At 39.4% G+C, this 15977-nt stretch overlaps 2 protein-coding genes across 5 annotated transcripts; both read right to left on the bottom strand.

The window, feature by feature from the left end:
* Nucleotides 1–1786: 1786 nt before the first annotated feature.
* Nucleotides 1787–13093, bottom strand: RB195_002425 (uncharacterized protein; the record flags this gene model as incomplete). Of its 3 annotated transcripts, XM_064199683.1 has the most annotated exons (28): nucleotides 1787–1907; nucleotides 1982–2060; nucleotides 2140–2282; nucleotides 2347–2455; nucleotides 2529–2630; nucleotides 2857–3051; nucleotides 3199–3271; nucleotides 6647–6741; nucleotides 7007–7171; nucleotides 7236–7380; nucleotides 7914–8027; nucleotides 8082–8231; nucleotides 8291–8422; nucleotides 8775–8870; nucleotides 9068–9160; nucleotides 9230–9319; nucleotides 9513–9617; nucleotides 9690–9815; nucleotides 10032–10133; nucleotides 10193–10310; nucleotides 10817–10962; nucleotides 11024–11145; nucleotides 11255–11395; nucleotides 11463–11576; nucleotides 12307–12403; nucleotides 12463–12601; nucleotides 12714–12862; nucleotides 12992–13093. In XM_064199683.1, the coding sequence occupies 28 exons, from the start codon at nucleotides 13091–13093 to the stop codon at nucleotides 1787–1789; spliced, it is 3363 nt and encodes a 1120-aa protein (XP_064055562.1). The 3 variants fall into 3 exon arrangements, with proteins under 3 accessions (XP_064055562.1, XP_064055564.1, XP_064055563.1); XM_064199681.1 differs by lacking the exons at nucleotides 1787–1907; nucleotides 1982–2060; nucleotides 2140–2282; ... (3 more) ...; nucleotides 3199–3271; nucleotides 6647–6741 and having other exon boundaries at nucleotides 6942–7171; XM_064199682.1 differs by lacking the exons at nucleotides 7007–7171; nucleotides 7236–7380; nucleotides 7914–8027; ... (15 more) ...; nucleotides 12714–12862; nucleotides 12992–13093 and having other exon boundaries at nucleotides 6647–6739.
* A 171-nt stretch (nucleotides 13094–13264) lies between these two features.
* RB195_002424 (uncharacterized protein) lies at nucleotides 13265–15770 on the bottom strand (the record flags this gene model as incomplete). 2 transcript variants are annotated; one of them, XM_064199679.1, is made up of 9 exons in its annotated part: nucleotides 13265–13437; nucleotides 13503–13600; nucleotides 13677–13794; nucleotides 14548–14661; nucleotides 14843–14954; nucleotides 15024–15148; nucleotides 15325–15454; nucleotides 15528–15635; nucleotides 15699–15770. In XM_064199679.1, the coding sequence occupies 9 exons, from the start codon at nucleotides 15768–15770 to the stop codon at nucleotides 13265–13267; spliced, it is 1050 nt and encodes a 349-aa protein (XP_064055560.1). The 2 variants fall into 2 exon arrangements, with proteins under 2 accessions (XP_064055560.1, XP_064055561.1); XM_064199680.1 differs by having other exon boundaries at nucleotides 15705–15770.
* Nucleotides 15771–15977: the final 207 nt, after the last annotated feature.

Here is a 15977-nt window from a genome sequence, read left to right as displayed (position 1 = left end):
CGAGATATCCTCGAGAGCACGTTGGACGACGAGTTGCCAGCCTCTGCTCCGCCCTAACCAACGGCTGCTCAGAAAGCTGCGCATCTCAGCGAAGCAGTAATCCATCACATGTTAGTAGTCAATACCGAGTAAGAGTATGGCATCGTGTTTGGTAGTTATGTAATGTTGTTATGTTTGAGTAGCCCTTTTAGGATGTCCAACGGGTCCAAAATCATTCCAGAATCATCTGAGATTTGTGCACACAAATGCGGCTTACACATTTACTTGCGGATGAGTCAAGAAAGTGTTTTTATCGTTCCGTGAGAGTTTAGTTTCAGCTTATCTAGCCTTTAGGGATGAAAGGGGTGGTTGGACCAGGGAAGTATCGAATCATGGACAGTGCAATCGTAGTTCCTATAGTCAGGTCAAAACGACGCCTAACTCTGCGGGCAGCCTTATGTAAGCCGCTGCGCTTGAAGCAGTGCGGTGGGGCGCAAGAGCTAGGATCGAGGAGGAACTTATTACTAGCAGCACTAGTGGTTGCAGTACGCGATGATCCGACTTCGACCCCAACCGCGGGGTCCACCGCGCCACTTCGAGCACTTTCTTAACTGCACCTTAACTTAACTGAACTACATGTCGTTTTGAACCGACTACATCACTTCGTCTTAGGAGCAGAATAATAAAAACAATGGAAGAAGACCGTTTACATACGCCTATATTTGAGGCAGCAACAGCGAAGCAAAGAACAGTGCAGCCAAAACGAATTGAGGCCTGTCAGTTGCGTAAGCAGCTGCGTTCGAAACGGAGTTGGCGGTTGTGGTCGAGTGTGCTCAGCTCTACCGTCTGACTGCAGCAGGAGACGCTAAGAAGTGCTTCTACTAGCCGTTGGGTGAGTATCTCACGTTATGTAGCTTAGTATAGTGTGTGTGACTTTAAACAAGATCAACGGAGGTCACAGCTAGCGTCGCATTTCGTTGCCTTGCTAATAAATAAGTCGGTTTTACTTTTGCATTCTGTTATTCCATCATTTTTCTGTCATTCTTGGAAGTATAACGTATTTTTTTATCATTTTTATCAGGCAATTTCATTTACGAACGGGTTTCTCATTGTGGAGCTCATGTTTTACCATTTCATTTCCCTATAAGCTCGTTTTGTCAGGATATCCAAGTAGAGATATCATGCAGGGTTTCTGTGCCAAGGGTGGACGGAGCCTAAGGATGGACAGTGCGCCTGGTCAGGCGTTGCAGCGATTGCTGCTGCAGGCACACAATTCGGCTGCACCCAATTTGCTTGGGTACCTCCCGAGTGCCTCCCCTACCACAGCGTTACCGTTTGCAGGTCAAACTCAACGGAGAGGTCATGGAATACGGGTAAGAAAAAAAAAGCCACTCATACTCATGTAGAAATGACGCCACCTAAATCCATGAATAACATTCTTTTCCTTCTTCTCCTTCAGAAGGTGAAAGAAAAGAAAAGTAAGTAAAAAACTCTAGACTGCCTTCGTTATGTCCTGGTATGGGAGGTGAATACAAAATCCTGATGCAAACTGTATGTGGTTTTACAGGTTAGGGAGAACGTTCGCAGAATTATATTTATTAATTCAACACCGAAATAAAGCAAAGTAAGTACAAAAACATGAAGCCACGTATCACAACAATGGAAGATCAGAACGGGGTGAAACACGACTACAAGCGTAGATAAATTGAATATGGCAATAAAGTTAAAACAAATTAATTAGTCAAGAATGAGAACAAACGTAGGACATGGGAATTGTCACGTAAATTCAATTTGGAAAGTACTAAATTTAACTAATTATACCTCGTTCAAGGAGCTCCATAACTTCTTCTAGCTTGCTATTCCCGCCGAGGGCGCTGATTGCTGCTCGAATTTTGGAACTTATGACTCGCAACCTCGACAAAGTGTGACTGTAAACAAACGTAGAATGGTGATTTGGTTTAAAAAAAAGTACCATAGATGATCGGCCATGAAACATGCTTACTCAAGAGAGTTCCGTTCTTTGATGACATTAATGCAGTATTTCTTCACTTCGACGTCTTCAGTGCGTTGACGCAAAATATCTACGTAAAATTACATGCAACTGGATAGGAGTGATAGAAGTCATAATAAACCATAAACTAATAAAGTCATAAAACTAACTCAGAACAGGATCATCATTGCTTGACAATGGAGAGCTCCGTATTGCGTGTATAATAGGATAGGAAAACTTCCCCTCTGTTAGGTCTTCAGCGAATGATTTTTGTTTCGCCATGTCATCAGAGACCAAGTTGAGGTAATCGTCTCTAAAAATGTGGCATCCAGGATGTGTACGAAGACAATCATCTCTGACAAGTTGTGGTAGCAAACCTGATTTGAAAGAAAAGTGACATCTCTGTGAGTAAACTCGAGAAATCATAATCCTCTTCACTGAACAATTCTATTAATTTTACAGCCAGGAAAAATAGTCCTCCAGTTTCTAAAAAAAATACTTTATTTTCTGTTTTGTGCATCAAAGAACCAAAAATTAAAAAAAACGCGTAAAATCGTACTTTGTATTACCATTTCTTCATATTCGGCTTCTGTTGGACAAGTGACTGTGTCCCTCCAGAATAACTCCTTTCCTTGACCTTTGTGGAGTTCCAGCATTTGATCTGGAACTCAGTACTTCGCTTTCTAATATCTAATCATACCCTACCCTATCTAGATGTCAGAATGTCCAGTGATATATACATAACGCGAAACTGTCTAAATATTTCATACAAATCCAAGAGCTAAAAATACTTACATGAACTGCTAAGCTGCACAAAAAAAAATCCAAAGGCACTCGTAAGAAGGTGAATGCTAAGGAACTAATTAAACAAGACTTCGATAGCAAACCTGCAAATATTGCGACAGCCTTCGGCGATAACCGTATACACTTCTCAAGTGCAATGAAATAAACGTAGTTCGCGGTATTTATGGTTCGCGGAGTCCCATAGATATGATGAGTGACAGGGAGTCCTCGTCGGAGTACCGAGTTATCCTCAATGTCATCAATCATAAGTGAGGCGTTGTGCAGCATTTGAACGATCTCTGGAAGAAAAAAAAACGTAAAGATCCAAAATAATCACGTAATGGTTGTTTTAATTTGTCATTTGTAGCTATTTAATTTGCCAAGCTTATTGGAAGTCGATTATAGTTTAGAATACAACAAATTAAACTAATTTAATCATCACTAACCCATGATTGTAGATAATTTATCTTCGCTTATTTTAAGCCAAACGTTAAACGCTATAGCAAGTTTTCCCCTGACCTGAAAAATCAAGTGAACTATCAGACAAATACAAGTGATTGGGGTACTCAACTAAAGAAAGCCAAATAAACAAAGAAAAGTAGAGAACTCTTGAATTCTATTGACAGAGGAAAAGTGAGATTTGGAGGTAGTGAATAGTTAGAAAAAAAGCATGTTTGCCTGCAATACTAGAATTAGAAGAAAAAAAAAACAACTATGCAGAAAAAAACGAAAATCTGGTTCCGGGAGGATTATTCCATATTTTTTGGTTACAGGAATCTGAGTTCAAATCGGAGTTTCAAAGAGATGTAAACGGTGTCAAGCGTGTAGCTTGGAAAAAAAACCCTCCTGGAAACGACTCCGCCATATAAGACCCTCGTGAAAACGAAACCCTCACCTCATTCATTCTAGTATAGCCGCTCAAATAGCAATCAAAAATTACTTATAATAAATAGGATTAAAGAAACAAGATTACGCTAAATAAATAAATTAAAATAAAATAAAAAAATTAATAAAAAGTACCATAATGAATATTAACATATGATGCTGGAAGTAAAATAAAAATATACAATATAATATGAACGCCACTTATAGCTCACTGTAAGGATTAGAAATGTGTCAGTACACAAAAAGTAAAAGTATCTGGCGTTAATCAATCCACTTGAGAAGCGCCACCACGTTCACTTCAATTCAGAATCGCTTGGGGTTTACGAACAGATAACTGACCTACACAATGACTTGCGGTGGCTAGCCGATGTGTCCGCGACAGCGGAACCTCTAACCAACTGCGCTACGCCGGCCCCAGTCACAAAATATATTTGGTTACTTGACAGCAAAGCGTTTTTGAAAACGAAATTGTGCGTTATTGTCTAGCGTAGGCCCAGCTGGAGTTCAATCGACGCAGATCTTTGTAATAAAAGGATAAAGTTTCTGGCGTTAATCAATCCGCTCGGGATGCGCCCCCACATTCACTTCAATTCAGAATCGTTTGAGGTTAGCGAACGCGTAGCTGGCCTACACAATGGCTAGCCGATGTGTCAAGTCAGTGTTTTTATCCTCCCAGACAAGTCTGATACCAATTTATCGACCCAGTAGGGACTAAAGGTCACTGGATTCGAACCTCCGATCGACCGTGCAGACAGCGAAACCTCTAGCCGACTGCGCTACATCCGCCCCGTGTCAGCATATATGTGCACATGTAAGCTGAAAAGATGAGGAAGCTCTCAATGTGTATTCGACGACACAATTCTTCTATTGACAGTGATAACACACAGTCGAGATTTCGATCCCCACTGGAATCATTATTTTTACCACATGCAAAAGAAAAACAGCCGAAAACGACGAAGAACATGTTTTAAAAGCGTTTTCACACCAATTTCTACTACTTACACACAATTTCACTCGCTGACAATGAAAACAAACGGTCGAGAGCTGGATCCCAGCCGGGATCTTTCTATTTTTGCAAAATTAAAAAAGAAAACTAATATCGTTGAAGAACGCATTCTAAAAAAGATTTTCGGACTACTTTCTACCATTCACATACAATTTTACTCTTTGACAGTGGTTACAGACGGTGAACCGTTCGATCCCTGTCGGGATCTTGATTTTTGCAAGGGAAAAAACTACCAAGAAGTATTATCGGCAATTTTTCTGAAATTGTATTGACAGCACTTACCGCTTTTGGGTGTGACTGAGAGGTAATTTTAGCGAATGACATAAGCCCTGATTGGAAATGACTGCTGGACTGGTCGGATTTTGTTAGGTTGAGATAAACACGAATAACGAGCTGCAGAAGGGACGAAAAACGACAGGTAAAGGGTGCGTTTTGGAGAGAAAGACTAGCGCTGTAAAACATTTGAGTTACCTTTTTTAGGGAACCTCTGTTTCTTTTGAAGGCTAGTTGAGAAAAAGTTGCGAATTTTAGCAAAATTTTCAACCTTTTCTCAAATAACTCTCGAGAGAACAAAAAACACCTAGAAAATAAATTCTAACACCAAAAATTTTCCTCTACACAGTTTAAACTGACTTTGTTTTTGTAAACTTCGAGCTGAGTTATTCGACTTGTGTTCGAAGTAATACGGATATTGACGCACAAGCAGAAATCTAAATTTTCGCAATATTTCCCTTCGCGAGATTACGGTAGCGCGGTTGAAAAATCCGGTGCCATGTTTTGATAAATCATCAAGGAAAACCCTTAATTGCAAAGTTTGATCTTTGTTGGTGTTCTGGTCCTCTCAAAAGCTAGTTGAAAAAAATCAATATCCTGAAGAAAAAATAGCATTTTTGTCAACTAGGTTACAAAAAAAAACCTGGGAAGTTGGAGTCACCAAGCTTCCCTCAGACATTGACAAAGTCTGTCTCTACAACCTTACAAAATTGTATAGCAGGAAAGTCGCTGTGAGCGCCCTTATTCCGAAACTCTTGTGGTGGAGCCCACTTTGCACTAATTTTATCCCCATTTCCGGCTGTAGATGTCATTTCTTCGCTTAACAACAGCATCGAAATAGCTTTTTTTTTAGTGATAGTAGGAGAAGCCACCATTGCTGGATAGGAAATGTGCCATTCAAACTCTCCAACGCCAAGTGCAAAAACCTCACTTCTGCCAGGGATTGATCCCTGACTGTTTCAACAAAACAGCGCCACAACGCGCTATCCAATTAAACGACAGTATGGGACATGCCCAGTGGGCTCGTCAACAGAGTAAATATTAGCTAATTAATGAATGGTCTTATCTTTTATAGAAAATGATAACACCAAAATTTGTAAGGCTTATATTTAAAAGTTTTGACAGCAAGTTCATCGCTTCTAAAGTATCGAAATTCAGGGTACCTACGTGCACTGAAGCCAATTTGTTTTCCATTTCACTGTCTTCGCAACTTTTATAGCATTATTTTTAATGATTACAATCATTCGTAATAATTCCAATTAATCATGAATTCGATGGTACTCGTTTTGAAAGTTGACTAGAAAACCTGTGATTTTCTCAAACAGCTCACATCAAAGCAGGCCGTACGCATTGGTTCAGAATGCGTTGTGTAATTTATACTTCTTTAATTGCCTTCGTACTTGTGATCTCGCATTTCTCCTTATCTCGATGTCTTTCGTCTTTGTTTAGTATTTTCCCAAACTGGTGCGGACCAAAAGGAGTGAAATTTTTTTTTAGCAAAATCCTTTGAAAAGTACTTCGCGTCATCTATTTTTCCAACAGTTCGCGCCCCTTAATAAGTGTTTATTTAGCAACGACTACTCTAGGCATTCACACAAAATCTCTCCAAAAACATTAAATTAGAGGAGTAAATGAGAACAAAAAGGAGTGGGAAAGCATAGAAAAGATGGAATAGAACTAAAAAAGAACAGTCGAAAAGAACGGAGAAAAATTCAAATAAATCAACTAACTTGCTTTCCCGGCATCGATCTTATGTAATCAAATGGAGCCAAAAGGTGTTCTTCATCCGTTGTCACTGAGTTGCCATTTGAATATGCAGCCATGTCTTAACACTTTGAAAAAGGGTTAGATCCTCACCTTTCTTTATCCTTCTTAAATCGTTTAAAATACGATGAAGGTATAGCGCATTCTACGCTTTCTTATAGTACTACTTCACCAGATAACAATTTATTCACAAATGAGAACCTGGATATAACGACATCAACAATACCGGTTAAATTCCAACGAGCAACAAGTTTAGCATCACTAATTTCCTAATAGCTTTCTGAACTCATCGTTGCTCATGGCTTTTCTCGGACCACCGTTCACACCATTCGTTGCCTTCGAAGATGCCGCTTTCACTCCTCTTGGAACCATAGAAAGGGCCATTTTTCTATCTGTTGAAGTGCTCGGTGTAAAGTTTGATGTGGAGGGTGAGGGCTCAGTTTTGTCCGCTTTCTTGGGCGGATTCGACAAAGTCACATGCAACTTACGCTCTGGAAAATTGAGTAATAAGGTTACAAAATAGCGGAAAGTCAGAGAAAAACCATTGGAACAAACCAAGAAGAATAACTTCTGGAGCTTCCAAAGCTTTTTGAGCGCCTTCTTCATTGTCGAATTCCACGTATGCAACTCCTTTGGGTTTCCCTGAGGAATGCGTAACAATTCGAACTGCCTTCACAGCACCAAAGACGGAGAACGCTTCCTATAAGATAACTCATATTCATCTACCATAATGAGCAAACAATAAGTAGACAACAATTCAAAAGTAATTAAATAACGTATTGTTCTTTAAAGACAATGGAACAAATGAGTAAACTTCGGCATCACAGAAATCTACAGGCCACAAAGCACCGCCTTTGAAGAATGGTTGCGCAAAATATACATAAATGCATAAATAGTACTTAAAAATAGTATTACCACATCTTATCAATACTTACAAATGCAAATATCGTCCTCGGAATGTTAAGGTATGCACCGCGCACACACCTCGAGGCCTCGTTAGCTCAGTTGGTAGAGCGTTAGACTTTTAATCTAACGGTCAGGGGTTCGACTCCCCTACGGGGCTTATGTTTTGCAATTATTGAAATGAGGAACACCAAACCGCTACATTAAATTTAAACAATTTACTGCTCAAGATTATCACCGGCTGTTTTTTTTTACTTTGTTTTCACTGCAGAGTTCTTATGAGAACCAGTCATCAACGACAAATTTACTGAATTGAAATTAAGATATCACCTTTAACTGATCTTCCGTACAGTCATAATGTACATTTCGCACAAAAAGCTTTGTTTTTTCGAGACCAGTAGAGTATTTGAAACCAACACGCTTCTCGGGGTCGTTGACGGAGATCTGAACACCTGATGAACGTTGAGAGTGTCACAAACAGTTTAAAATATTGCAAACCAGCATAGGTCTTCCATTGATTGGAATTCTGTCGTTCGCCAGTGCTTTACGGAGATTCTTCTCAGAGTCAAGATCAACAAAACCATATCCCTTGGTCAATTTGCTCATCCCCCGATAGACCAACCTAACTTCAACGACTCCTTCAAGAACCTAAACGAAAAATTCCCGAGGAAATATAAATCGAGCCAAAGGAGGAATCCGAGTGAAACCTCTTTGATTTTCTCCGGTGTCGTCTTGAAATCTAAGTTGGAGATGAACACTGTGTATTTCTCATCTTTGACAGATGCTGAGGATGACCCAGCTGGCTGATCAGGCGGATTGGAAACAGAAGTTGTTGCAGCCTGAAATGAGATCCTGTACTTACAAGTGACAAAAATTAGAAAAGCGATAAAAAAAGGGGATGCAAAAGAGATAATGCAAGACATTCTGTTCTATGAACGAGCTAAGAAAGCCAGAAGTAAACCTGAATAAAGAAGGGTAAGAGTCTTAGATGATGACTTGTGACAAAATCAAAACCACAAAATGCTAAAAAAAAGTGACGATTTCTCGAGAGATGAATCCTCGTCTTTCAAAAAACACTACATATTTCCTCCAAATGCCGCAGTGAGCAAACAAAAGTGATTTTTGGTTGTGGTCACTTTCCTTCCAAAACTTAGTTGTGAATCCCGTATAAAGGGATAAAAAGAAACATACTTTCTTCGCTGGTAGCATAGGCATGATAAATCCATCTTTGTCTTTAGAATGCGTTCGGTGTACTGGACCTGGATCAACTTCATCCGAGTGCTTAATCTGCAAATTCTGAGTGGATATTTTGAAATGGTCTCAGACACTAGACTGAACCCTTGCCAAATCTTAGCACCATCTGTGCTGTTTCCGCCACTTCCAACCAGAAGTTATAGGCATCCGTTGTAGAAGAACACAGAAAATAAAAGCAAAAGAATGAATGTGAAGGGAGCGGCAGAGTCGCCCAATGAAGCGGAACGTACTTGTTTTTTCGCCGGTGGGCTGTTATCCGGCTCTGGACCTGTTCGTTTGCGATGAGTTGTCTTCGAGTCTGCATCTCTAGATGTTCCATGTTTCTAGAAATGTAATGAACTCATCAGATCTTCTATGAAATGGTGTAAACAAGGAGAACGATTCTTTTCCACCTCTTTTGGATGATCCTTCTTTCCCGGGAATTCTTCCTTTTGTTTCTGAGACTGTGTGCGAGTGGCACGATGAGCAGCTTGAGCATTGACCTTAAATTTTGCACATTGAGATTGGATTCTAGAATAAGTAACAAGGTTAGCCATATTTGAAATTTGGAGCAATTTGAAAGAAAAGTAAAGAGAAGAATAGGATGGCGATTGTGGTGTTTGCTTCAAACTACTTATATGAAAGAAGCAACAGCAACACAGAAAAATATATGGCGGAAAGAAATCTAAGAGTGACCTTCTCGAGTGCTTTATCAAGCTGTTCTAACGTCCCTTCTTCTCGTTCGAACTGTATAAAGTACTCAAATACGGTCGTAGGATGATCCGAGACGGAGTTGAGTGCCTAAAAAAAAACTTGGTTATGCAGAGCTGCTATGTCGGTCTACTTCAGAATGTAGAATTCTAAAAAGCTAACCCTGTACAGAAGTTTTCTTGCACCTTCGATGAACCCAAACTGCCTTTCTAGTTTCACAGCTTCAATCCATTTCTCTGCAAATCGTCCTCCTCCGGAAGCAAGTATATCGTCCCAGATTTGCTTACCCTTGAGTGGCAACAATATAAAATGAGTACGTTGGTCATATTACATACAATACATATTACACATTTGAATCATGTGACTGCATCTCCTTGAAACCCAGTTCTTATATGACATAAACATAACGAACGAGTCAAAGCATAGAAAGACAATTAGAAACGATAAACGAAGGAAAATATTAAGATATTAACTGCAAAACTATGTTCGAGAAAAATACAAAACCTTCTTGGCGTCCTTCAACTTTGTATATGCAAAATATGCCCAGTTTCTTCGATAAGCCGCTTGTTGATCCCAGTCGTGAGTTCCGAACCACTCTTTTAGAGACTGGAAACATTTCAATAGTTCTTTCTATAAGTGGGAATTCTTGTTAAAAAGAACGGTACTTTTGCGCCTTCTTCGAAAACTTCAGCCATTTTACTGAAATCCTTGTCTGCTATGTCCGCTCGACGACGCAGCATGTACAGATAAGTACGGTAAAGCGCTCGTCCATCTTCTGCTGTGCTGAAAAACCTCAACCAGTCAGGGTGTTGCATGTCTCTAGTGTAATGGGTATTCACTTCACCCATTCTGTGAGATTTGGGCGTTTCGTCAGTTTCCATAGATTGTTTAAAAATTAACATGAGCAAGTATAATGTGGACTCCAGAGAAAAAATGTGACGCCATACTCATAAAAGCAAAATCAAGATTAAAAACGACAGCATGAAGCCAAACATGAGAAAAGTAGGCATATCAGGAACTGAGAAAATGGATCGCCATCGAAGGCCTACCTGAGAACTATAAAACTGGCATGCATCTATTGTCTCGAATTTTTTTAGAACGACACTATGTATTAAAAAAAAAGTATTAAAACACAACCAAATCGATTGAACAGAGTACACCAAGTAATGAATAAGGTTAGCTAAACTTAAGCTCTACTCTCTACAAAATTCTAGTTCTCGCTGAGTTGTTGAACGAAATACAAATCATTTCAGATAGACGATAACTGCAAACATGAACAAATCCCTTACCTGATAGTCTCACGAGCACTACTCCACATTTCATCAATTTCCGTTGTCGGTGCTCCTGCTCGTTCAAGTGCAAGCAATGTCTGCTGCCATAATGCACAGCTATATGGGCAATGTCGTACTGCTCGCCTGTACACACGACAAGAGATCTGAAGGCTTTTTAATTTAGGAAAAAAAACTCCGCACGTTAAAAGAAACCAATTGATCTACCGAGTGAACTTTCAGTTGTGTTTCACACCATTGTCCATAGTCAAACCAAACATTTTCATTATCTGGGTGTTTATCTAGCATGCGGTCATAGAAAGACTGGATTCTTCCGGGATCATCTTTTTCTGAAATGAACCTTTATATTCGCTACCTAGTAAGACAACAAATTTATGGCTAACTAGAAGATAATGTATTACAGTACGTATATTAACACGAGAAAAATCTCCAATTAACCTTTTTCAAAGCTCAAGTACTCATAAAAAGCATCAAGGCTGTCATCAGTTTCCGCGAGTTTCATTTCGAATTTTGAAAAATCCTTCATCAGATTGGTTGATGCTTCATAAAGCCCTTGTATTTCTTCATCAATACTTTCCCCTGGAAATATTATTTCCAAGAAAAAAAAGAACAGAAGGAAAACCATTAAAATGCAATGAATCTTTACCTGCAAATTCCAAGTAACTCTTCCACGTGTCCGCTAGATCAACGTTCGGGATTCGCAAAGCTCGTTTAAATAAGGATTTAACAGCCTTCACTTGCTTCTCACAGGTTTCGTCCCCTGAATATGAAACAATGTATAGCAGAAGAACATATAACATCGGCTTTTCATTGATTTCATCCTTCAAATATATCATTACAAGTAAGAATATTAGTTTGGTTATGGTTATACGCTTTATACAGCTGGGTCAAAATATCCTGACTTGTCTTTTAATTTCTTAGGCGATTGCCCTTGAAGTTTTGTTGTGGGTGGGTCAAACGTTAGCTCCGTCGGGCTGCGGAGCTAGGCCGATGGAGCTAATGTGCCACAACACCATTTCGAGGCTAACCACCTCCGTAATTGCATGATAAGTCACGTTCTTTTGACCTGGTTTTAACATAGATTTCAGTATAATTTAGGCAGAAAAACTCTCGAGATGATTATCATTTGCCAATTAACAATAATTTCATTATGAATAAATTACAAACGACTAAGTATGAAATGAACGAAGAACACGAACGTATTAGGCCTAAAACCACCTTTGCAATGATATTACCAGGGACTAGATTAATCTAATACACCTTCGAAATATATCTTCAATCTGTTAATTTTAACCCTTAACGGCAGCAAATTAAAAGTATGAGTGGTTCAAAGGGACCGCAAATTCACCGACAATGTGCAAAAAGCGCATTGCAACGTGAATTTGAGCCAACGATGAGGCGTTAGGAACGCATCAATCTCAAATAGCATCAACAACATACAATACAAAACAACGAAGGAAAAAAATAGGTGACAGGGAGAAAGGACGTGCCTGCAAGTAAAGCTTCCTCAAAACACAGATAAGACTGCCATATCATTCCGCCAACATCCACCCGGAGTCCGATTGCCGATACTGCATCCTCGAACTTCTGCAATGTACGGTGACTTGGAAATAACAAGGAAATGAATCTCCGCAAAACAATGTCACCTCTCTAGCAAATACTGGATCCACTCCGCAAGCCCACTGCACGAGCTCCATCCAAATCTCCACAGAATTGGAATCAAATACTGCCCTTTCAAACAATTTTTCTAGTCGTTCACGATCCGCTCCAGCTGACCGTTCATCCCTTCAATGGTGCATTATGAAAACTGTAGATTTTGACCATTCCTCACACTAGGTCACCCATCTTTCTTCCGAACAAAAGTAATGCTCTCACATCAGGAAACTGATAAACCCACTGTATCCACTCCAGCCATATTTTAGTACACAAAGGAGCTCGAGCTACCATTTTTTCTCTAGCTTCGGTTGCTTCATCAAGATCTCCATTGTTTCGAAACAACGAGATCAGTTGTTGATTCAGTTGGGTATCGTTAGGATTTTCAGCAAGCTGAAACGTAGAAAAGGAACGTTAGTGAAATGACACAAAAGAGGTGCAAAAAGCAGACAAGAATAAAGATAAAGTAAACAGTTGGTACTCATTAATCTTCCGACAAGAATGCTAGAGAGACAAGCTCACCTTTCTCTTCAGATCACTGATCTTCTCATCCAAATCCTCCATTTCTTCATCATTCCTCTCCATTTCGTCCATTTCAATACTATCTATTTCTTCTTCCACCATATTACGAAAAACTAATTTAAAACAATGGGCGGAAACAAACGGGGGTTGAAACAAGGAACTTAACGAAAATTTTTTACATTATCAGAGATAAAGAATGTTTTAAAAACGTAGTCTCCAGTAAAAGGTAGAAGCAAATAAAATGATTTATCTGTGAAATCTAGATAGTGAACGTTACGATGAGCGAACATATTCCACACATTTTGAAGGATCTGTAGGGAAATACTCCTGCATTCGAGTCATTAATCTTTTAAATGACTGAATATACTTTCGCTGCGTTTCATCATTTAGCACGTGGGCAATATTAGAAACGTATGCCTTAGCAGATCCGGGACGCTGGTGAATACCTTAACAAGGAATAAAATGAGTGAAATAATGGTGAAGAAACATGCGCGAGGAAAGATATCCAGACCTGATCGCGTCACTCCTACTGGCCAAGGTGCATTCCCTATAGCCATGGTCATATAAGCATTGTTCGCCAGTATATAATTCCTGTCGATAATTAACAATCTAAAGAAAACGTTGTGTAAGCTTATGATTACGGAAGTCGTGATTTCATGCATAGAAATTGAGTTCTTCGTCTTACCTACAGATGTTGGTCAAGTGATGGCGGATATCGTTATTACAAGAGTGGTTTTCCAGCGAATTCAGCAAAGGTTTCAAGTTCATTACTGTCTGCTTGTGAATACTTGCTTGTAATTTGCCTGAAATAGGAGATTTTGTGGTAGCTCAGTTTAAGGAAAAGAAGGAACATACAGCAGTTGTCTACAAATAAATTCATTCCAAATTTGTAAAAAAAAATCAAATTTCTCACAAAGGTTCACTACAGCACCACTTCAATTCACTTACAATTCACTTTAGTGAAGTGATAGAGTTGTAACTAGATCATGAATTTCAACTAAACATTACATAGTTTTTAAACAGGTTAACTTCGCCTGACAACAGTTGCGCTGCGTTTGATGCACAATAATCCAACATCCCAGTATACAAAGGATAATGTGTCTGGTTTATAATTATGCAAAAATAAATCCATGCATAAAATTCAATCTGCTTATGAGGCGCCACCACATTCACTTCAATTCAGAATCGATTGAGGTTTACGAACGTGTAACTGACCTATGCAACGACTTGCTGGGGATAGCCGATGTATCAGGTCAATGTTTTTATCTTCCCAGAGAAGTCTGGTACCAATTTATCGATCCCGTAGGGATGAAAGGCTTGGTGAGCACTAGATTCGAAGCTTCGATCGATCGTGCAGGCAGCGGAACTTCTTACCGACTGCGCTACACAAGCCCTATCCCAGTATATATATATATATATATATATATATATATATATATATATACTTCAAGAAGTACATTGAGTAACAACATGCGCAGTTCTGCAGAAATGCGTCAAACTAAAAGGAAGGAAAGACAAAATGCACTTAAATCGGACAAAAATGCGTGCATACGAACCTGCAGGGCTCTTTTTCTCCTCATCGTCTCGTCTATTTAACTCTTTTCCCCATCTAGTAATGAGATATTTGAAGAAAGACAAAATGATATCGCAGTCTCTATGTGGGTCGTTCCCTAAATAAAACGTGGATAAGAATACATAAAACAAAGTGGACGAGAGAGTTCCTCGAAAACGCGACTTGTATAAGAAAAAAGAAAAGTGAATCTGTACAGAAGAAAACAAAAGTGAATCTGTACAGAAGAAAACAAACTGGAGGGACTCAAAAAGGCGTGAAACTAGAAAAAAAAAACATGCCAACGCCAAGAAGTGTTGCTTGTTCTTCAATTTTTTCCCAATTGTCGTTGAAGGAAGAGGATAGGTCGACGTCGTGCTTATTTGGATTATCAGACGACCCCTCGATCACTTCCTAGAAACATGTCACGGAAAACCTTTGAAACGAAGTTCATATATGATAGCTTCTCGAAATGAAACGAACTTTGACCAATTCTTCGTCTACATCGCGCATTGCTGACTGCAACTCGTTCTTCCATCCTTCTTTCATGTCAGGTTGTTCGATCTCCAATTTTAACAAACGTGCACGAATATGTGACTCGTCTTCGCCTACAATAGAATGAAGATCATATGAGAAAAATGATCAAGAGAGGCAAAAAAGACTATGAGCGCGTAGAAAATGAGCAGAAGTCACTGCGGAGTCAAAGGGAAAGTAATAAGAAAACGAGTGCTTGTGATTTCACAAAAGAAACTAAACTAAAATTAAAACCATGAAAAGTACCTACCGAACAAACAAATTGGCTGTCCTCGATCCCTCAAACGTTTGCGAACCTCAGACATTGGGATTTCGTCGTTCACAGAATCTTCGAAATGTGTTTCTCCATCACCGGATGAACCAGCATTGCTAGCACTCTCCTTAAATATCTGTTCTAGTAAGATTTCGAGTCAAAAAGAAAAAAGTACACGAATTTCATTTCAGATTTTCTACCTCAACAGAGTCTTCCTTGGCCGCCTGTTTGAGTTTCTGCTTTTCGCGGTACTCTTCTTCATGCTTAGCTGCCACGTCAGCACCTCTTATAAACTTTTTTCCACCTGCCTCGAATAAAAACGATAATAACTTCACGAATAACTTGCAAAATAAAAACGAAATATAAGCAACCATCACTTCAAACTCAGCTATTTGTTTCCGCTTCCGCTCCATCTCTTCCTTCAGGGTTTTCAAAAAGTCCATGATTCTATAGTAGAGTTTTCCAACGAAGAAACAATAACGAAGGTATAAAGGCTAAGAAATATGGATAAAATACAGCCAAATAAGGAGAAATGCAATGGAAAAAAATGTCAGTGTTGTCAACAAGATTCCCTCGCCTAACTTACGCTATGTCCGCAACTACGCCTGCCGTCGAGGGAATCGTCCTTCCCTTCCTCACTCCATTTGTAA

The sequence above is a fragment of the Necator americanus genome, chromosome IV, assembly GCF_031761385.1.
Source record: "Necator americanus strain Aroian chromosome IV, whole genome shotgun sequence".
Classification (NCBI taxonomy): Eukaryota; Metazoa; Nematoda; class Chromadorea; order Rhabditida; family Ancylostomatidae; genus Necator; species Necator americanus.
The sequence above is the reverse complement of the archived record's forward strand: the minus strand, read 5'-3'. Positions and strand labels throughout refer to the sequence as shown.